Below are 22,950 nucleotides of genomic sequence, written 5' to 3'. Positions count from 1 at the left end.
TGATTCAAACACCCTCTTTTCCCACTGAACAGGGCACTCGTCAGGGTTGCCCATTGTTCCCATTGCTCTGTTTGGAGCCTTCATTGTGCGCTATACAGCTGGACCCAGATATATAAGGCTTGCTGTTAGGATTTGCCAGAGTAAAGATCTTAACTTACGCAGATTTGTTGCTTACTTTATTGGAAACTTTGATGTCCCTGCCGCAAGTGTCAAGTGTGATTGATGAATTTGATTATTCTCGGGCCTGACTTTGAATCTAGCTAAATCCATGGCACTTCCTTTACCACTGCAGATGTGACAGAACTGTGGCTAACTCCTGCAGTTGGCGCTGAGCCCTGATATTCAATGCTGGACCATTTCTGGTGACCGACATTGAATATCGGGTTTATTTTTGGCTGATTTAAAGATAACCGGCAAAGTTGATAGACTTAGCCGGTTATCTTTAAACTGGCCAAAGATATCCCACCTTTTCATGCGGCCAAATATGCCCGCTAAACTGACTTTAAAAATTAGCAGATATAACCGGCAATCTGCTAGCCACTAACCAGGGATATTCAGTGGAGGATAGCTGGTTATGTCCCGCTGAATATCAGTGGATAGCCGATTAAGCACTGCTTAACTGGTCAGCAGCTGTTCTGGCCATTTAAGTAGTGCTGAATATCGGAGGGAGGGAAATATCTTGGGGTTTGGATACTATGTGACTTGACAGCTATTGCTTGGGTCAATTTTGCGCCAATGCAGGAGGCTACCTCCAGTCATTTGCAGTTGTGGAAGGATTTTCAGGTGCCTTTCTTTGGGCGTATATCTTTGTACAACATGTTGATCCTACCCCAGTAGCTTTATCTTTTGCAGGTGCTGCCGCTCCATTTCTCATATTCGTACGGGAGGTCACTTACAACTTTTTTCACTCACTTGTGGAATATACCACGTGAATGATTGGTTCCACAGTACCTCTGACTTTTCGGCATGGATGAAGGAAGTGACCTTAGGGGATGCCTGCATGCCCATATGCTACGTTGGTCTGATTCTTGTTTTTATGTCCCCTTTCGAATGGTATGGAAGAAATTAGGCCAACTCATCAGGAGTGAAGTTAGAACTACCCCTCTGCTTCCCATTTGTAGAGGAGTAGCCTAGTGGTTAGTGCAGTGAACTTTGATCCTGGGGAATAGGGTTGGATTCCCACCGCAGCTCCTTGTGATTCTGGGCAAAGTCACTTAACCCTCCATTGCCCCAGGTACAAAATAAGTACCTGTATACAGTATGTAAACCATTTTGATTGTAACCACAGAAAGGCAGTATATCAAGTCCCATTCCCTTTCCTTTCCTGGTATGACAGATGCAGCCTTTATGAAGTGGGCTAAAAAAGGCGCTGTCTATTTCATATTCGTACAGGAGGTCACTTACAACTTTTTTCACTCACTTGTGGAATATACCACGTGAATGATTGGTTAGATTTACAGGCAGAGTTTGGGTTGATTGGCACTGCTCTTTTTCAATTCTACCAGTTGCTACTACTACTAACTACTACTTAACAATTTCTATAGCGCTACTAGACGTATGCAGCGCTGTACACTTCAACATGAAGAGAGAGTCCCTGCTCGACAGAACTTATAATCTAATCAGGACAGACAAACGGGACAAATAAGGGATAAGGGAATTTCTTAAAGTGGGAATGATAAAACGGGCATTGGTACTGAACAAGTGAGTATGGGTTAGGAGTTAAAAGCAGCCTCAAAAAGATGGGTTTTTAGCCTAGATTTGAAGATGGCCAGAGATGGAGCTTGAAGTACTGGCTCAGGAAGTCTATTCAAGGCATATGGTGCAGAAAGGTAAAAGGAACGGAGTCTGGAGTTAGCAGTGGAGGAGAAGGGTACAGATAAGAAAAATTTACCCAATGAATGGAATTCCCGGAGAAGAGTGTAAGGAGAATTAAGAGTGGAGAGGTACTGAGAAGCTGCAGAGTGAATGCACATTCTGTTTGCTTTCTCAGTGTGCTGCGGTGGCTAAGAAAGCAAATAGAATGTTAGATATTATTAGGAAAGGAATGGAAAACTAAAGTGAGGACGTTATAATGCCTTTGTATGGGTCCATGGTTTGACCGCACCTCAAATATTGTGTTCAACTCTGGTCGCAGCATCTCAAAAAAGATGTGGAGGGGCATAATCGAAGGGGACGCCCAAGTTTTGCTGAGGATGTCCTTGCAAAACATCCTGGTGCAGGGGCAGGGAAACCCGTGTTATCGAAACAAGATGGACATCCATCTTTCGTTTCGATAATACAGTCGTGGACGCCCAAATGTTGACATTTAGGTTGTCCTTAGAGATGGTCGTCCCTAGACTTAGTCGTTTCTGATTTTCGGCGATAATGGAAACTAAGGAGGCCCATCTCAGAAACGACCAAATGCAAGCCCTTTGGTCGTGGGAGGAGCCAGAATTCGTAGTGCACTGGTCCCCTTGACATGCCAGGACACCAACCGGGCACCCTAGGGGGCACTGCAGTGGACTTCAGAAATTGCTCCCAGGAACATAGCTCCCTTACCTTGTGTGCTGAGCCCCCAAAACCTACTACCCACCACTGTACACCACTACCATAGCCCTTACAGGTGAAGGGGGCACCTAGATGTGGGTACAGTGGTTGGTGGTGGGTTTTGGAGGGCTCACATTTACCACCACAAGTGTAACAGGTAGGGAGGGGATGGGCCTAGGTCCGCCTGCCTGAAGTGCACTGCACCCACTAAAACTGCTCCAGGGACCTGCATACTGCTGTATGACATTTGAGGCTGGCATAGAGGCTGGCACAAAATATTTTTAAAGATATTTTTTGAGGGTGGGAGGGGATTAGTGACCACTAGGGGAGTAAGGGGAGGTAATCCCTGATTCTCTCCGGTGGTCATCTCGTCATTTCGGAAACCTTTTTGTGCCTTGGTCGTAAGAAAAACAGGACCAGGTAAAGTCGGCCAAGTGCTCGTCAGGGACGCCCTTTTTTTTCCATTATGGATCGAGGACGCCCATGTGTTAGGCATGGCCAAGTCCCACCTTCGCTACGCCTCTGACACGGCTGAGGGGAGATATGATAGAAGTGTATAAAATAATGAGTGGAATGGATCGGGTGGATGTGAAGCGACTGTTCACGCTATCCAAAAATACTAGGACTAGAGGGCATGAGTTGAAGCTACAGTGTGGTAAATTTAAAACGAATCGGAGAAAATTTTTCTTCACCCAACGTGTAATTAGACTCTGGAATTCGTTGCCGGAGAACGTGGTACGGGCGGTTAGCTTGACGGAGTTTAAAAAGGGGTTAGATAGATTCCTAAAGGACAAGTCCATAGACCGCTATTAAATGGACTTGGAAAAATTCCGCATTTTTATGTATAACTTGTCTGGAATGTTTTTACGTTTGGGGAGCGTGCCAGGTGCCCTTGACCTGGATTGGCCACTGTCGGTGACAGGATGCTGGGCTAGATGGACCTTTGGTCTTTCCCAGTATGGCACTACTTATGTACTTATGTACTTATGCCTATTGGTTGGATGCTCAGCATTCGGTCCTTCTCAAATGCTATCAAAAATATCTGCAAGACCAGGTCCCTGAATTAGACTGTTCTTGTTATATGCACCAGTCTTTAGGTTTGGAAAAGTAAAGGAAGTGATGGTGAAAGAAAGGATAGTGAATTTCCTGGAATCCAATAGATTACAAGATCCGAGACAACATAGTTTTATCAAAGGTAAATAGTGCCAAATGAAGCTGATTGAATTCTTTGACTAGGTGACAAGAGAATTGGATTGAGGACATGCGCTAGATGTAATCTACTTAGATTTCAGCAAAGCCTTTGACACAGTTCCTCATAGGAGACCCTTGAATAAACTTGACAGGCTGAAGTTAGGACCCAAAGTGGTGAACTGGATTAGGAACTGGTTGACAGGCAGACACCAGATGGTGGTAGTTAATGGAATTGACTCGGAGGAATGAAAAGCAGGGCCGCCGAGAGGGGGGGATGGGGACAAAATTCCCCGGGCCTCCGGGGGGGGGGGGGGTGCCGGTGTCGCCGCCGCAGTCCGGCCTGCCCACCCTCCATCGCTCCCTGGCATTGAACTTAAGCGCCTCACCTTCGAAAGAGCAGCAAGCAGCAGCAGACCACTCCTTCCTTCTGTGTCCCGCCCTCGTCTGACTTAACTTCCACGAGGGCGGGACACGGAAGGAAGGAGTGGTCTGCCACTGCTTGTTGCTGCGCTTTCGAAGGTGAGGCGCTTAAGGTCAGTGCAGAGGGCCCAGGGGTGGAGAGAGGGCCCGGTGGCGAGTGGAGGGAGGCCCGGCGACCTCGGGTGGGGGGGCCCCGGGGGCGGCCTTCTCCTGGGCCTGGCCTAGTCTCTCGGTGGCCCTGATGAAAAGTGAGTAGTGGAGTGCCTCAAGGATCGGTGCTGGCGCCGAATCTGTTCAGTATTTTTGTGAACGACATTGCCGTAGGGTTAGAAGTTAATGTATGCCTTTTTGCAGATGATACCAAGATTTTTTTTTTTTTTTTTTTTTCATTTTTCATTTTCACATTTTTACAAGCATTTACTACTTGAATAGGTAATACAGTTAAGAAATGATCACATAATTAGGCAAAATAAAAGAGGAAAATATTACAAACTTATATTAGACCACCAAATTGGAGGGGCTAAGAGCCGTTATCTTAGGAGAAAGAAATTTAGTAAGTTACATCACAAGATTGAAATAAAGCAATAGCAGATTAAACAAACCCCAAATATATATATAATCTCCCCACATCCTAATCTTAGGGCAAAACATAACGGTTTAGATTCAAAAAGCATTATAGTAGTTTTTTCTGTAGAATAAATTGTTTTAGGTGTTCGGGTTCAAAGAAAACATATTTTACCCCTAAATATTTAATGTTGATACCAAGATTTTTAACAGAGGGAGTGGAAGACATGAAAAAAATCTGCAAAAGTTAGAAGAATGGTCTAATGTTTGGCAATTATAATTCAATGCAAAGAAGTGGAAAGTGATGCACTTAGGGAGTAGAAATCCAAGGGAGACTTATGTGTTAGGTGGTGAGAGGCTGATACGCACAGACAAGGAGAGGAACCTTGGAATGAGAGTATCTGAGGATCTGAAGGCGACGAAACAGTGTGACAAGATGATGGCCGTGGCAAAAAGAATGCTAGACTGTATAGAGAGAGGGGTAACCAGCAGAAGAAAGGAGGTGTTGATGCCCTGTACAAGTTTTTGGTGAGGCCCCATTTAGAGTATTGTGTTCAATTGTGGAGACCGCATCTTGCTAAAGATGTAAGAAGACTTGAAACGGTCTAGAGGAAGGCAACAAAAATGATATAGGGCTTGCGCCAAAAGACATATGAGAAGTGACTGGAAGACCTGAATATGTATACCCTAGAGGAGAGGAGAGATATGATACAGACATTTAAATTCTTGAAAGGTATTAATATAGAAATAAATATTTTCCAGAGAAGGGAAACTGGTAAAACTAGAGGACATGAATTGAGGTTGTGGGGTGGTAGACTTAAGAGTAATGTCAGAAAATTCTTTTTCTCAGAGAAGGTGGGTTGATGCAGTGGCAGAATTCAAAAAGGCATGGGATGAACACGGAGGATCTGTATTTAGAAAATGAATGGTATAAAAAATAAAACTTAAAGGGTTGCATATGTGTTTGTATGTCAAGTGGTGCTTAGATGGCAACTCTGGCTGTATCAACTAAGGCTGGTGCTGGGCTGGCTTGTATATTCAGGAGGCCTGCAAATAGCAGTCTGGTTTAGGATGGGCTGGAGAGAGCTTCAATGAAAACTCCAGTAATTTGGAATTTGAGGACAATGCCGGGCAGACTTTTATAGACTGTGACCCGCAAATGACAAGACAGATTTATATAGGCTGAAGTGGTCTTTGACAGCAACTCCAATAATTGGAACATAAGGACAGAGCCAGGCAGACGTGTACGGTCTATAAGGACAGAGCCAGGCAGACGTGTACGGTCTATATCCCAGAAACAACAAAGAAAGACCATGATCAAGTATATAATATCATGTTCATTGTTGATTTAATCCTGAATTAATAATGAATGTGACTGTTGGGTGGACTGGATGGACCATGCAGGCCTTTATCTGCTGTCACTTAGTATGTTACTATGTTTTATGTACTTGGGAAATTTTCCAGCCATCCTACCCTAAAATGAGTAGAAAGGCTGTCCCTTATTTGCCAAGGAACTCACAGATTGCAAAGTAGAGACCTGAGATTCCACCAATTGAAAATTTTTTTCAAGCTGAAGAAATATTTTGTCCACCTCCTCCAACTTAGGTGTCTTTTATCAAGCTGCGCTAGTGGCTTCCGGTGCGGTAATGCTGACAAAGCCCATTCACTTTGAATGGACTCTTTGGCTTTTCCCCACATGAACCACTAGCCTGGCTTGATAAAAGAGGCCCTTAGTCACAGTCTCTTGGGGAAACTGACATAACTGCTTCAATTCTGATACCTACTGTCCAAACTTCTCGCAACTTTCTTTGCGAGAATATCTTGTGAATCTAATGGTGGTCCCACTTGGTCCTCCATGCCATTAGAAAAAATAATGGCTTAGGTAGTGAAACACCAGAGCCTCCCTCCGTTAAAAGTATTACTTGCACAGGTGCTCCAGCTTCCCCCTGGACTGTCACTCCAAGGGAGGGGTTGGGGCTGGAGAAGGGGACCTGTGCAGTTGAAATATACACCACTCGCAGATTTGTTCAGTTTAGTCAGGAAGCAGAAACTGACCCCATCAAAACTCGTTTGTCCATAGGAATCTTTACAGGAGTATTAGAACATAGTAACATAGTAAATGACGGCAGATAAAGACCTGTACAGTCCAGTTGCCATCACCTTCAGTCTGGCTTTTACCCATATTAGGAAAAATAATATAAATGCACTTACATTTTGAGTTCTCAAAGTTGACAAGTTCTGGACTCACAAATTTCTTAAAAAAAAAAAAAAAAAAGCTCCTACAGTGTTCCGAGGGGCTCCCAATAGGCCTGGCATGCCCATTTGATGCTAAGGTCGCTTGATGACAGCAAGGCAGGGGCATGTCTTATAGTACCTGCACCAACCTCTGGACAGTGGTATACCTAGCTTGGTTGCTGTTATTGAGCACCTCCCTTCTCCAGGTGCATCACACCCCCCCCCCCCACACCCTCCCTCCATCCAAGCAGTAAGGGGTTACGCTGAGCAGTTGCTTGGTTGTTGGCTCTGCCAGTCTCCTTTCCCGTCTGATGTCAACTTCCTATTCTGGAGCAGGGGACCAGCAGAGCCGACAGCCACGTGACTTCTTAGTGCACCTCCTTACTGCCTGCACCCAGGGCGGACCACACCCTCCACCCCTCCCTTGGTACACCACTGTCTCTGGATCACTCAGAGGGGCATTTTCGAAAGGGACGTCCTTGTTTCGATTTGGACATCCTCGCAAAATGTCCTGATCCAGGGGCAGGGAAACCCGTATTTTCGAAACAAGATGAACGTCCATCTTTCATTTCGATAATACGGTCAGGGACGTCCAAATCCTGAAATTTGGTCGTCCTTAGAGATGGTCGTCCCTAGACATGGACGTTTCTGATTTTCAGCTATTTTCGAAACCAAGGACATCCATCTCAGAAACGACCAAATGCAAGCCATTTGGTCATGGGAGGAGCCAGCATTTCTAGTGCACTGGTCCCCCTGACATGCCAGGACACCAACCGGTCACCCTAGGGGGCACTGCAGTAAACTTAATAAATTGCTCCCAGATACATAGCTCCCTTACCTTGTGTGCTGAGCCCCCAACCCCCCCCCCCCCCAACCCACTACCCACAACTGTACACTACTACCATAGCCCTTACTGGTGAAGGGGGGCACCTAGATGTGGGTACAGTAGGTTTGTGGTGGGTTTTGGAGGGCTTGCTGTTTCCTCCACAAATGTAACAGGTAGAGGGGGGGGTATGGGCCTGGGTCCGCCTGCCTGAAGTGCACTGCACCCACTAAAACTGCTCCAGGGACCTGCATACTGCTGTGATGGACCTGAGTATGACATCTGAGGCTGACAATATTTTTAAAGATATTTTTTGAGGGTGGGAGGGGGTTTGTGACCACTGGGGTAGTAAGGGGAAGTCATCTCCGATTCTCTCTGGTGGTCACCTGGTCATTTCAGGCAACGTTTTGTGCCTTGGTTGTAAGAAAAACATGACCAGGTAAAGTTGTACAAGTGCTCGTCAGGGATGTCTTTGTTTCTTTCGATTATGGGTCAAGGATGTCCAAGTGTTAGGCATGCCCAAGTCCCGCCTTCGTTATGCCTCCGACACGCCCCTTTGAACTTTGGCCATCCCTGCGATGGAAAGCAGTTTGGGACATCCAAAATCGGCTTTCGATTATACCGATTTGGACGATCCTGGGAGAAGGACGTCCATCTTCCGATTTATGTCAAAAGATGGGCGTCCTTCTCTTTTGAAAATTAGCCCACCAGTGGAGCAACAGTTGCAGGTCAGACATTTCCCGCAGGCCAACACCATCAAGTGTCTCGGTCTTCTTGATTTTAGAAAAGCTTTCAAGACTTCAGTGCAGAGCAAAGGAGTGGCCTAATGGTTAGAGCAGGGGGTTGAGATTCAGGGGACCCAGATTCAAATCCCACTTCAGCTATCTGCGATTTTTTTTTTAAATTTGAACCATTCAAGAACAGAAAAATACCTTCTGTACTTGAATGTACACCACTTCAATAACCTCCAGGCTCATGGCCAATCTCTATTTCCTCTTTCCTATCTTAAAATGTATTTCCGTTCTACTACTACTACTATTTATCATTTCTATAGTGCTACAAGGCATACGCAGCACTGTACACCATACACAAAAAGACAGTCCTGCTCAAAGAGCTTACAATCTAGATAAGACAGGTAAACAGACAGAACAATTAAGGGTAAGGGAATAAATAGGTGAGGATAAAGGACAGGGTGTAGTATTAACTGCTCTGAAAGGTTCCTCAGAGGATGTTATATCAAGTCATAATAAACTTGAAACTTTATATATTCAGGTACAGTAGGTATTTTTCTGTTCCTGGAGGGCTCACAATTTTTTTTTAAGTTGCTGAAGTGGAATTTGAACCTGAGCCCCGTAATTCTCAGTCCACTGCACTACTAGGCTACTCCTCAGACTTGCATGCTGCTCTCATAAGAATGTTCTTAATACCTGAAGCTGTCATAGAGCCTGTTATCCCTTGCTGGTTTCACATTCAGGGGAGAGGAAGGGAGACAGGAAACACTGGAAGATTAAGGAGATGTTGTGCTTTAATTATTATTATTATTATTATTTATTTTATTTTATTTGTAATTTTAATGAATTTTACAAGGAACACTTGTACAGAAAAGGAGTATTACCATACCATACAAGAAAATATTTTATAAAGAAAATCTATTAAATGATAATTACTGCTAAAGTCCACAATTATAGGCAAGGCACTATTCAAAAATTGGTTAACATAGGAAAAAATGAATAGAACATATTCCCACTTATCCTATCACGGAGTAGATTCTAATGGAGGAAGCACCAGAGAGTTTACGGCAGGTTCTTGTCTGGAGTCCAGGAATTTTGCTAACTGATCACTCTCATAGAAAACATATTTAATAGATTGAAATTTAACAACACATTTACAAGGAAAATTAAGCCAGAAAATTCCCCCCTGTAACAATACACGATCACGAAGTTTCAAAAAAGACTGACGTCTTTTCTGAGTTTGTCTAGCAATATCAGGAAATACTTTGACTTTGCAATTCAGAAAGACTTCATGTCTATGTTTAAAGAAAGTTTTCAAGATCCAGTCCCGATCCGGCTGTAGAACAAAGTCTATAATTAATGTAGCAGGTTGTACTGCACATAGTTCATCTTCAATTGTTTGTGATAAATTCAAATTTAGCTCCTCAAATGGGGTTTCCATAGATGGTATTATGCGCTCACTTGGTTTCTTAACATAGGGAGCCAAATAATAAATCCTTGCTACAGGTGGAAACAATTGTTCAGTAATTTTTAATACTTCAGAAAGATATCTTTTAAATGTTATTAAAGGAGCCACTGCTGGAACTTTAGGAAAATGTATAAATCTCAATGTTTTCATCCTTTGTAGATTTTCTAAAGTTTCTATTTTCCTATGTAAATATACATTTTCTTTTATTAAAGTTATTTGACTCTCTTTAATTTGATTTGTTTCAAGTATAATTGTTTGTTCAAAAGTTTTAGTTTGTTCCAACTGTTTTTCCAAGTCTACTATTTTAGCTTGATTTGATTGAGTAACTTTAACTGTTGGAGATCATTTCTGGGTTAAAGAATCTTCTAAACATTCCGAAGCATCCCAAATTTTTTCTAGGGTTATTTTCTCCGTTTTTTTAGGAAATAATTTCAATGTTACCTCTTCCTGAGCTCCTTTCTTAGAGCCAGTCTTGCTCTCTTGTGATTCAACTCCTACTCCTTCGGTATTCTCAGCAGTAACCACCAGCACTGCTGCACTCGGCGTTCTGCTAGCAGAGTCTGCCCCTGCTCCCAGATCAGACATCTCCTCATCGGGTCTAGTCAATCCAGGGCTCTGGTCTGCCAGCATTGCCGGCATCGAAGGAGGACTCCGTTCCTCTGGGCTCAGAGTGGTCTCTCCCTCAGGCAGGTAGGTCGGTTCTCCTCTCATCGATCCCTCCTGCAGCAAGGGTTGTTGCCCAGTCAATTCTACTCTGGGAACAGTGAAACGGTCCATCGGTCCCAATTCCTGTCTTGCAGAGGGAGCAGGGTAAGCCCTCTGTTTGCCCCTTCTCTTGGGCATGGAAATGTATTTTTTTAAGGAAAAAAAAAACAGCAAGAGGGAGTTGAGTGAGGAGCTGTTTCACACACGTCCTATTCAGACGCCATCTTGCCTTATTATTATTATTATTAACATTTGTATAGCGCTACCAGACGCACGCAGCGCTGAACACCTGACACAGAGAGACAGTCCCTGCTCGATAGAGCTTACAATCTAAAAATACAGACAGACAATTAAGGGCGAGGAAAGTACTGGGTGAGAAGGAACAAGGATAGGGAAACTGAGTAGTGGTTAGGAGCCAAAAGCAGTGGTGAAAAGGTGGGTTTTCAGCATAGATTTGAAAATAGGTAGAGATAGAGCTAGGTGTACAGGCTCAGGAAGTCCATTCCAGGCATAAGGTGCCGCGAGGGAAAAGGAACGAAGCCTGGAATTAGCAGTGAAGGAGAAGGGGGATGACAAGAGAGATTTGTCCAGCGAGCGGAGTTTACGGGGAGGAATGTAGGGAGAGAGGAGAGGTAATGGGGGGCTGCAGAATGGATGCATTTAAAGGTCAGTAAGAGAAGTTTGAACTGTACGCGGAAGCGGACAGGGAGCCAGTGAAGTGACTTGAAGTACCCTCCAAGTACCCAACGGCTGCACCCCAACTTTGTTCTCTGTCTGGGGCAAACACCAAAACGGCTCCGTTACAGGCCACGATGTGAGCAGGTTTTGGGAGCAGCACCAGCCACGCGATGTCTACACAGCGGCCATCTTTCTTGCAGTGGACAGCTGTTCAACCTTTCTGTAACCTGGATGTCCATCTTTTTAGACTTGGACTTCCTTTTCCTGTCTGTAATCAGAGTTCAACATCCATATTTTGGGTCCTCCTAACTTCTGCCCAAAACTTGCCTAGACCACTCCCCCTTGAAATATGGACATACTGCAGTGTGAGATGTCCATATGCAGCTTTTGGACATCCATACATACAATACAGACGTCTAAATGCCAGTTTTCAAAGGTCCAAAACAAAAATAGAATTTCTAAAATTACCACCATTGAAATCTTCAGACTTAGGACAAAGGTCCTATCAATCTTTTTATTTGTATTTGTTTTTATTGCATGTTTGATTGTCTTATGAATGTTTGCTTGTACACCCTCCCCCCACCACCACCCCAGAACATTGGATTGAGTAGATTACAAATATTTTAAATAAATAAAATAAGAGGTAATAGTCTTTTTGTTTTATCATTTCACGCAGAATATCCCAACACTAGGCAGTGTAGCAGTAACTATGGCTCTCCACAACTGTGATGAAGTGGCTGTTGCTGGATTTGGCTACAACATGAACTCTCCCAGTGCACCTCTTCACTACTATGAGACCATCAAGATGTCTGCCATCAAAGAGGTAAGACCACGTCAATGCAGAGAGCTCCCAGCTTCCTTTTCCAGCCACTGACATGGTGTGATATTTCAGGACTCTTTCAGTAAGCTGACCGCAGTTATGTTTTCTCTGGTAACAAGCAGAATAACTCGGCCACCCTTGTGAGTTACTGGTATGTCATTTATCAAAGCTGAGAACCACATGCAGAGCATGCGTTTTGCCTCAAGATTTTTTTCTTCTTGCTGCTAAGAGTACTTTGTTCATTCTTTGAATTTCTCCCTCAGAATTCCCATGGTCTTCCCCTCCTGCTCCCCTTAAAAGTTAAAAAATGATAATAAATTAAATTTAGACTAATTCTCTTGAAGATTAAGTTTAAGCTAGCAAACCGACTCTTCACTGACACTCATGCTTAGGGACTTCAACATGCCTACAGATGGAAGATGGTCTATACAGAAACCAAAACTCAAACAGTTCTCAGTGTTATAATGAAGAAGTATTCAAAAAATAGGAGGAAAAAGCCTCAAAGAGCTCCGGGCATGTTAGCCTTCGGAGCTAAATCTCTTCTTCATCGTCATAAAAAACCTCCAATTGTACACAAACTGCTTCAATTTTTATTGAAATTTTTAAAGTCTACAAGTAAAATCAGCAACCAGTCATTTAACAGCAAACAGTTTGTGTACAATAGGAGGTTTTTTTAATGCCGATGATGAAGAGACTTAGCTCCGAAGGCTAACATTCCTGGAGCTCTTTGAAGCTTTTTCCTCCTAATTTTTGGAGTACTTCATTTTAACATTGAGAACTGTTTGCTTTGAGTTTTATCGTTTACTCGTTACTCTACACACGAGAATGTAAGGAAGTCCTCCACTTATGGGATCTCAAATGGCCACATATGCAAGCAACACACGTCAAAGGGCACACACTCGACCTCATCTCGCATAAACTTTCAACTGATCAGAACCTAATAATAACAGATATTAAATGGACAGAAACACTATGGAGAACTCCCAAGATACATGATAGACCTCATAGACCTACCAATCAGAAACACTACAAGATCAGCACGAACGTACCTAAATCTCCACTACCCAAGTACTAAAGGACTCAAATACAAATCAACTTATGCATCCAATCCAGCTTTTCTTACTTAAGCGCATAACTATGGAACGCACTGCCAAAATAGTAAAAACAACGTACAACCACCTAGGTTTTCGGAAAGAACTACTACTACTACTACTACTATCATTTCTAAAGCGCTACTAGACGTACGCAGTGCTGTACACTTGAACATGAAGAGACAGTCCCTGCTCGACAGAGCTTACGGTCTAATTAGGACAGACAAACAGGACAAACAAGAGATAAGGAAATATTAAAGTGAGGATGATAAAATAAGGGATCTGAACAAACCTGTTCAAAAAGGCATATCCCACCGACACAACATAAAAATCCAAGTTCCTGTGACACTGCAAAACCAAAGACTGTAATGGACACACCTTAACCCTCATCCCCTCTCCCTAACTTCCCCTATGTATCTACCAAACACGATCCTTTTACCATCAATAACACCTATATTTGTTCACACCACAACTGGCGAACGCCATTACGGTACCATGTAAGCCACATTGAGCCTGCAAATAGGTGGAAAAATGTGGGATACAAATGAAACAAATAAATAAATACAAACTAAACCTATCCCTAAACTGGCGGAAAAAGGGTTCATACCGTATACAAGAGCACACAACCTACAGCACAAGAGGTCAAGTAGACACAAAAACATTCTGGCAACCAGGGGCGTAGCCACGGGTGGGCCTGCATGGGCCCAGGCCCACCCAGTTTTGGTTCAGGCCCACCCAGCAGTGGAGGCAGCGGAGCGGAGGGAGCAGGCTGAGCTCCGATCCAGCATCTGCCTCCCCATCCCGCCCCCCATCCTGCCCCACCGCCCGCCATACCTTTAAATATTACAGTTTTGCTGGAGTCGCGGGCAGCCGGCATTGAAGACATCGGCAGGCTTACGCCGGTTCCAGTAGCCTTCCCTTCCCTCGTTGCAAGTCGGATGATGGCTCCGCCATCTTCTGACGTATTTCCTGTTTCTACGAGGGCGGAGCCATCATCCGACTTGCAACGAGGGAAGGGAAGGCTGCTGGAACCGGCGTAAGCCTGCCGATGTCTTCAATGCCGGCTGCCCGCGACTCCAGCAAAACTATAATATTTAAAGGTACGGGGGGGGGGGCAGGAAGGAAACAGGGCAGATGGGAGAGGAGAGGAGGGTTGCTGCACATGGTGGAAAAAGGGGAGAGGAGGGTTGCTGGATGGAGGGAAGGGGAGAGGAGGGTTGCTGGACATGGTGGAAGAAGGGGAGAGGAGGGTTGCTGGATGGAGGGAAGGGGAGAGGAGGGTTGCTGGACATGGTGGAAGAAGGGGAGAGGAGGGTTGCTGGACATGGTGGAAGAAGGGGAGAGGAGGGTTGCTGGATGGAGGGAAGGGGAGAGGAGGGTTGCTGGACATGGTGGAAGAAGGGGAGAGGAGGGTTGCTGGATGGAGGGAAGGGGAGAGGAGGGTTGCTGGACATGGTGGAAGAAGGGGAGAGGAGGGTTGCTGGATGGAGGGAAGGGGAGAGGAGGGTTGCTGGACATGGTGGAAGAAGGGGAGAGGAGGGTTGCTGGATGGAGGGAAGGGGTTGCTGGACATGGTGGAAGAAGGGGAGAGGAGGGTTGCTGGACATGGTGGAAGAAGGGGAGAGGAGGGTTGCTGGATGGAGGGAAGGGGAGAGGAGGGTTGCTGGACATGGTGGAAGAAGGGGAGAGGAGGGTTGCTGGATGGAGGGAAGGGGAGAGGAGGGTTGCTGGACATGGTGGAAGAAGGGGAGAGGAGGGTTGCTGGATGGAGGGAAGGGGAGAGGAGGGTTGCTGGACATGGTGGAAGAAGGGGAGAGGAAGGTTGCTGGATGGAGGGAAGGGGAGAGGAGGGTTGCTGGACATGGTGGAAGAAGGGGAGAGGAGGGTTGCTGGACATGGTGGAAGAAGGGGAGAGGAGGGGTTGCTGGATGGAGGGAAGGGGAGAGGAGGGTTGCTGGACATGGTGGAAGAAGGGGAGAGGAGGGTTGCTGGATGGAGGGAAGGGGAGAGGAGGGTTGCTGGACATGGTGGAAGAAGGGGAGAGGAGGGTTGCTGGATGGAGGGAAGGGGAGAGGAGGGTTGCTGGACATGGTGGAAGAAGGGGAGAGGAAGGTTGCTGGATGGAGGGAAGGGGAGAGGAGGATTGCTGGACATGGTGGAAGAAGGGGCGAGGAGAGGGCAGGGGAGAGGAGAGTTGCTGGATGGAGGGAAGGGGAGAGGAGGGTTGCTGGACATGGTGGAAGAAGGGGAGAGGAGGGTTGCTGGATGGAGGGAAGGGGAGAGGAGGGTTGCTGGACATGGTGGAAGAAGGGGAGAGGAGGGTTGCTGGATGGAGGGAAGGGGAGAGGAGGGTTGCTGGACATGGTGGAAGAAGGGGAGAGGAGGGTTGCTGGATGGGAAGGGGAGAGGAGGGTTGCTGGACATGGTGGAAGAATGGGAGAGGAGGGTTGCTGGATGGAGGGAAGGGGAGAGGAGGGTTGCTGGACATGGTGGAAGAAGGGGAGAGGAGGGTTGCTGGATTGGAGGGAAGGGGAGAGGAGGGTTGCTGGACATGGTGGAAGAAGGGGAGAGGAAGGTTGCTGGATGGAGGGAAGGGGAGAGGAGGGTTGCTGGACTTAGTGGAAGAAGGGGAGAGGAGGGTTGCTGGATGGAGGGAAGGGGAGAGGAGGGTTGCTGGACATGGTGGAAGAAGGGGAGAGGAGGGTTGCTGGATGGAGGGAAGGGGAGAGGAGGGTTGCTGGACATAGTGGAAGAAGGGGAGAGGAGGGTTGCTGGATGGAGGGAAGGGGGAGAGGAGGGTTGCTGGACATGGAAGAGGGAGAGGAGAGGGCAGGGGAGAGGAGGGTTGCTGGATGGAGGGAAGGGGAGAGGAGGGTTGCTGGACATGGTGGAAGAAGAGGAGAGGGCAGGGGAGAGGAGGGTTGCTGGATGAAGGGAAGGGGAGAGGAGGGTTGCTGGTCATGGTGGAAGAAGGGGAGAGGAGGGTTGCTGGATGGAGGGAAGGGGAGAGGAGGATTGCTGGACATGGTGGAAGAAGGGGCGAGGAGAGGGCAGGGGAGAGGAGGGTTGCTGGATGAAGGGAAGGGGAGAGGAGGGTTGCTGGACATGGTGGAAGAAGGGGAGAGGAGGGTTGCTGGATGGAGGGAAGGGGAGAGGAGGGTTGCTGGACATGGTGGAAGAAGGGGAGAGGAGGGTTGCTGGATGGAGGGAAGGGGAGAGGAGGGTTGCTGGACATGGTGGAAGAAGGGGAGAGGAGGGTTGCTGGATGGAGGGAAGGGGAGAGGAGGGTTGCTGGACATGGTGGAAGAAGGGGAGAGGAAGGTTGCTGGATGGAGGGAAGGGGAGAGGAGGGTTGCTGGACATGGTGGAAGAAGGGGAGAGGAGGGTTGCTGGACATGGTGGAAGAAGGGGAGAGGAGGGTTGCTGGATGGAGGGAAGGGGAGAGGAGGGTTGCTGGACATGGTGGAAGAAGGGGAGAGGAGGGTTGCTGGATGGAGGGAAGGGGAGAGGAGGGTTGCTGGACATGGTGGAAGAAGGGGAGAGGAGGGTTGCTGGATGGAGGGAAGGGGAGAGGAGGGTTGCTGGACATGGTGGAAGAAGGGGAGAGGAAGGTTGCTGGATGGAGGGAAGGGGAGAGGAGGATTGCTGGACATGGTGGAAGAAGGGGCGAGGAGAGGGCAGGGGAGAGGAGAGTTGCTGGATGGAGGGAAGGGGAGAGGAGGGTTGCTGGACATGGTGGAAGAAGGGGAGAGGAGGGTTGCTGGATGGAGGGAAGGGGAGAGGAGGGTGCTGGACATGGTGGAAGAAGGGGAGAGGAGGGTTGCTGGATGGAGGGAAGGGGAGAGGAGGGTTGCTGGACATGGTGGAAGAAGGGGAGAGGAGGGTTGCTGGATGGGAAGGGGAGAGGAGGGTTGCTGGACATGGTGGAAGAAGGGGAGAGGAGGGTTGCTGGATGGAGGGAAGGGGAGAGGAGGGTTGCTGGACATGGTGGAAGAAGGGGAGAGGAGGGTTGCTGGATTGGAGGGAAGGGGAGAGGAGGGTTGCTGGACATGGTGGAAGAAGGGGAGAGGAAGGTTGCTGGATGGAGGGAAGGGGAGAGGAGGGTTGCTGGACTTAGTGGAAGAAGGGGAGAGGAGGGTTGCTGGATGGAGGGAAGGGGAGAGGAGGGTTGCTGGACATGGTGGAAGAAGGGGAGAGGAGGGTTGCTGGATGGAGGGAAGGGGAGAGGAGGGTTGCTGGACATGGTGGAAGAAGGGGAGAGGAGGGTTGCTGGATGGAGGGAAGGGGAGAGGAGGGTTGCTGGACATGGAAGAGGGAGAGGAGAGGGCAGGGGAGAGGAGGGTTGCTGGATGGAGGGAAGGGGAGAGGAGGGTTGCTGGACATGGTGGAAGAAGAGGAGAGGGCAGGGGAGAGGAGGGTTGCTGGATGAAGGGAAGGGGAGAGGAGGGTTGCTGGTCATGGTGGAAGAAGGGGAGAGGAGGGTTGCTGGATGGAGGGAAGGGGAGAGGAGGATTGCTGGACATGGTGGAAGAAGGGGCGAGGAGAGGGCAGGGGAGAGGAGGGTTGCTGGATGAAGGGAAGGGGAGAGGAGGGTTGCTGGACATGGTGGAAGAAGGGGAGAGGAGGGTTGCTGGATGAAGGGAAGGGGAGAGGAGGGTTGCTGGACATGGTGGAAGAAGGGGAGAGGAGAGGGCAGGGGAGAGGAGGGTTGCTGGATGAAGGGAAGGGGAGAGGAGGGTTGCTGGACATGGTGGAAGAAGGAGAGGAGGGTTGCTGGACATGGATGGAAGAGAGGGAAGGGAGAGAGAAGAAATGCTGGACATGGATGGAGGGGATGGAAGAATGAGGAAGGAGATGAGATGAGGGAAAAGGAAGAGAGGAGAAAAACTGCACATGGATGAAGAAAATAGGCAGAAGTTGGATCCACTAGACAGTCAAGTCTGCAGAGGACCCAGCTTTTACTTATGGATATAGAGCAAGAAATGAAGAAGAAAGGAGGAAAGTAAAGAAATAAATGGAAAGGAAGCCCTGGAAACGGAGTTAAGAGGACAGATAGCAGCAGAATCGGATACTGGGCCAGCATGATCAGAAAAACAGTCACCAGACAACAAAGGTAGAAAAAAATCATTTTATTTTCATTATAGTGTTTGGAATATGTCCACTTTGAGAATCAGGTGCTCAACATTAAAAGTTTATATTTATTTACTTATTTATGGCATTTTATCCCACATTAAACATGAATTAAATTGGAACCTGGGATCATTTAATTTTTTTTTCCTGGAGACAGTAATGCATTGCCCCCCCCCCCCCCCCCCCCCCCCCCCCCAGGCTCTCTCCCCGGCTATAGCCAGCTCTGCAATTTTGAGGGGAGGTGGGGGGGGGGGGCGCAGAGGTGGACCGGGGAGAGAGCCTGTTGTTAAACATTTACCAGCACACCACTGTCTAGTGCCCACCCATCCAACCTGTTGGCCCACCCAAAAATTGACTTCTGGTTACGCCACTGCTGGCAACAGATAATGAATGGACAGCACAAACAGACTCCATATACTACCTCATAGAATGGGATAAAAGGTGCAAAAACATTCTAGATGAAATAGCACCCTTATGAACAAGAACCTCACGTAAGCATAACTCGATACCATGGTTCAACGATGAACTGAAAAAGCTAAAAACACAAGCCAGGAAACTCGAACAAGCATGGAAAAAAAAACAAAAGCTGAACATACACTCAACACATGGAAACAAACCCAAAGAAAATACAAATACGCTATAAGACAGACCAAAAGATCATACTATAAAACTAAAATAGGGACAGATTACAAAGACTCGAAGAAACTATACCAACTCGTGAACAAACTCCTAGACACCACCTTGGCCACTACAACAAAATACAGACATCTCATCCACAGACAAACTTGCTAAGTACTTACATAGTAACATAGTAGATGACAGCAGAAAAAGACCTGGACGGTCCATCTAGTCTGCCCAACAAGATAACTCATATGTGCTACTTTTTATGTATACCCTACTTTGATTTGTACCTGTGCTCTTCAGGGCACAGACCGTATAAGTCTGCCCAGCACTATCCCCGCCTCCCAACCACCAGCCCCACCTCCCAACCACCGGCTCTGGCACAGGCACAGCCCGTATAAGTCTGCCCAGCCCTATCCCCGCCTCCCAACCACCAGCCCCGCCTCCCAACCACCGGCTCTGGCACAGACCGTATAAGTCTGCCCAGCACTATCCCCGCCTCCCAACCACCAGTCCTGCTTCCCACCACCGGCTCTGGCACAGACCGTATAAGTCTGCCCAGCACTATCCCCGCCTCCCAACCACCAGCCCCACCTCCCGATCTTGACTAAGCTCCTGAGGATCCATTCCTTCTGCACAGGATTCCTTTATGCTTATCCCACGCATGTTTGAATTCCGTTACCGTTTTCATTTCCACCACCTCCCGCGGGAGGGCATTCCAAGCATCCACTACTCTCTCCTTATGGAAGTAACTCATCTTCTATAGACGATAATATGGCGGTCAGGGGGTTCATCTGGAATTTAACATTCACAGTCTGGTAAACCTGGCATAGTAAAAGAAATAGTTGCCATATTGGACATGCATATTGTATTTAAATTCAAATTCAGGCGTATATAATTTCTTGAGAACTTGTTGATCCTATTTAGAGTATAGCATAGACTCCAGGGCATGTCTTTTTCCAGTTGTTAAACTAAGTTTTTTTATGCTGGGAATATGTAAAGCTAATAACTTCACCTCTCAACCATGTTTTATATTGCAACAAAGGTTGGGATCACAGTTGGGTTCAAAGAAATTAGCTGTCTCAAATGTGAGATATAAAAAAAAAACATCTTTTAGTAAAATAGGGTTGAGTGTTCAGGAACAGGAGTTGGAATGCTCCTCTGCACAGTTCAACACATGTGACGGCAACATGGTCAGAAATCAGTATTTTGTACATTTTAGTAGGATTCAATGAAAAAATTGTAAACCTACGCAACACACTATCTCAGGACAACACCGATATCGAAAACTTCCTTAATGAGTTGGGCCCAACCTTTGGAGAATACCCAGCTGATCGAACCTGGTCAAACTTCGCTCTCCTCACCGTCGAAACAGTCACCCAGGCGATTAGAAGGTTCACCAACACTCACTGCAAACTAGATACCTGTCCCAGCTACCTAATAAAATCCGCCCCTGACCGCTTCATAGCAGACCTCACATCCCACCTAAATTACATGCTTCAGCAAGGCCTCTTCCCTAAGGAAAATGGCAATATCCTACTCACCCCAATACCAAAAGATACCAAGAAAAAAACAAATGAAATCACTAATCCAGTAGCATCTATCCCGCTGGTAATCAAACTGATGGAAAGCATGGTAACCAAATAACTTACTGATTATATAAACAAATTCTCAATATTACACGAATCACAATCAGGATTCCACCCCCTCCACAGCACTGAACAGTATTTATGTATTTATTTGGTTCACTTGTATCCCACATTTTCCCAGCTTATGCGGGCTCAATGTGGCTAACAAAGTTACTAGAAAATTACATTATACAACAGGATAAAATTGTTCCAGTATACAAAGTTTACAAATTTAAGTACAGAGTGGCTAAAATAAGAGAATACGGATGGGAATACAGGGGCAGCAAAAGGGAAGCTGACAGGGTGAAATGCGGATAAACTAACAAAACAGGGAAAAAAAAGGTGGTTAAACAGTATTGTTGACCTCGGGGTAGGCTTTACTAAACAAATAAGTTTTTAGTAATTTTTTTAATGTTTGATGATCCGGTGTTTCTTTCAGGAATCTCGGCAAAGCATTCCAGGTTCGCGGGCTGAGGAATGAAAAGGAAGAAGTGTAGATAGTTTTGTATTTTAGATTCCTGCATGAAAGATAGTGCAGATGAAGATAAGTTCGAAATAACACCAAGGAATTTCTAACAGGTAAATCAATCAAATCACACATGTAAACTGGTGCTTCGCCGTAAATGATCTTATGAGTTAAGGCACAGATCTTGAAATTAATACGGTCCTTAATGGGAAGCCACTGAAGTCTCACACGAAGAGGCTGTGCACTGTTGAATCAAGATTTACCAAAGAATAGTCTGGCTGCAGTGTTTTGAACCGTCTGGAGCTTCTTCAGAATATAGTGTGTACAACCAGCGAACCTTCCACTGCAGTAATCGATGTGGCTTAAGACCATAGGATGAATCAGGGTTCGAAATATATCTTTTGGCAGGTGCATTTTGATGCGTTTGAGCTTCCACAAAGGTAAAAACATTTTCTTCGTAATCTGTTTAACATGACTATCAAGCGACAGATGGCTGTCCAGCATGACCCCAAGAATTTTCAAGCTGTTCAAGATTGGGAGGGTATTATCAGGAGTAACCAGAGCTTTGGGAATAGACTTGTTATGTTGTGAAGAAAAAACAATACATTGAGTTTTATCCTTATTGAGTATAAATTTAAACGCATTAGCCCAGGATTCCATAATGGAAAAGCTGGCTTGGATTGTGCCAGTAATTTCAGACAGGGTGGACTGAAAAGGGATGGATATGGTTACATCATCCGTATAAATAAAAGGATTAAGGCCATGCTTGAAAAATGCAGTTGCGAGAGGAATCATCATAACGTTGAAAAGCATCAGAGATTAAGGAGATCCTTGCGGTACTCCACAGACAGGTTTCCAAGGTGGTGAAATAGTGGAGTTCACTTTGACTTGATAAGACCTAGATGATAGGAAACCCTTGGACCAATTTATTAATTACTCTCCTAGTCAAATTCAAGCAGGATATAGCAACAGGCAAAAGCATCCTTCTCCTCCAATTCGACATGGTAAACCATAATATACTACTAAGACTACTAGATTACTTTGGAATTGGTGGAAATATACTTAGCTGGATCAAGGGTTTCCTAACCACAAGAACATATCAAGTGAAAACAAACTCAAACATATCATCACCGTGGAACGCAGACTGCGGAGTACCTCAAGGATCACTGCTATCACCGATCCTCTTCAACCTAATGATGACCCCACTAGCCAAGTCATTATCCAACCAAGGTCTGAACCCTTTCATCTATGCAGACGATGTCACAATATACAGTCCTTATAAACACGAACTGACAAAAATCACCAACGAAATCAAGCTCAGCTCTCGTTACTTATCCAGTCATTGGGCATTAATTCGTATTCATATGCTGATGACTTTCTTCTTATTCATTATGTACAACCGTTAAATATTGATCTGACACCGATTTAAAATTGCCTTGACGAAGTTGCCAAATGGCTCACAAAACACCATTTAATGCTAAATCAAGACAAGACAATAACATCTTGGATAACGGGGCATGGACCAATACCAATACCTTGTTTAATAAAAAGATACCTATGGTAAAATCTTTTAAGTACCTTGATGTCATTATTGATTTCACGTTAACATTCACTGAACAAATATCGGATGTTGTAAAAAAATCCTTTTATCACTTACGGAAGATACGATCTCTTAGAAACTCAATTGACAAAGATTCGCTATGCACCCTCACCTTTGAATCATTGTGGGTTGAAATTCCATGTATAAAAGGGAAAAGGACGGTGATAGAAGTGTACTACCGTCCGCCTTGCCAGGATGAGCAGGTAGACGCAGAAATGATAAAAGAAATCAGAGACGCAAACAAAATGGGCAA

At 46.1% G+C, this 22,950-nt stretch overlaps 1 protein-coding gene across 1 annotated transcript in view; it reads left to right on the top strand.

Annotated features, from left to right (window-relative positions):
* Positions 1-12,164, top strand: part of LOC115458877 (CMP-N-acetylneuraminate-beta-1,4-galactoside alpha-2,3-sialyltransferase-like) — a gene marked incomplete at both ends in the record, with an annotated part of 216,961 nt that extends 204,797 nt beyond the window's left edge. Inside the window, one exon of the mRNA XM_030188715.1 lies at positions 12,018-12,164. Within this exon, the coding sequence (XP_030044575.1) occupies positions 12,018-12,164 (147 nt within the window). The remainder of the gene's footprint in view (positions 1-12,017) is intronic.
* Positions 12,165-22,950: the final 10,786 nt, after the last annotated feature.

Source organism: Microcaecilia unicolor, unplaced genomic scaffold (assembly GCF_901765095.1).
Source record: "Microcaecilia unicolor unplaced genomic scaffold, aMicUni1.1, whole genome shotgun sequence".
In the NCBI taxonomy this organism is placed as follows: domain Eukaryota; kingdom Metazoa; phylum Chordata; class Amphibia; order Gymnophiona; family Siphonopidae; genus Microcaecilia; species Microcaecilia unicolor.
This window is presented reverse-complemented; position numbering and strand designations above follow the sequence as displayed.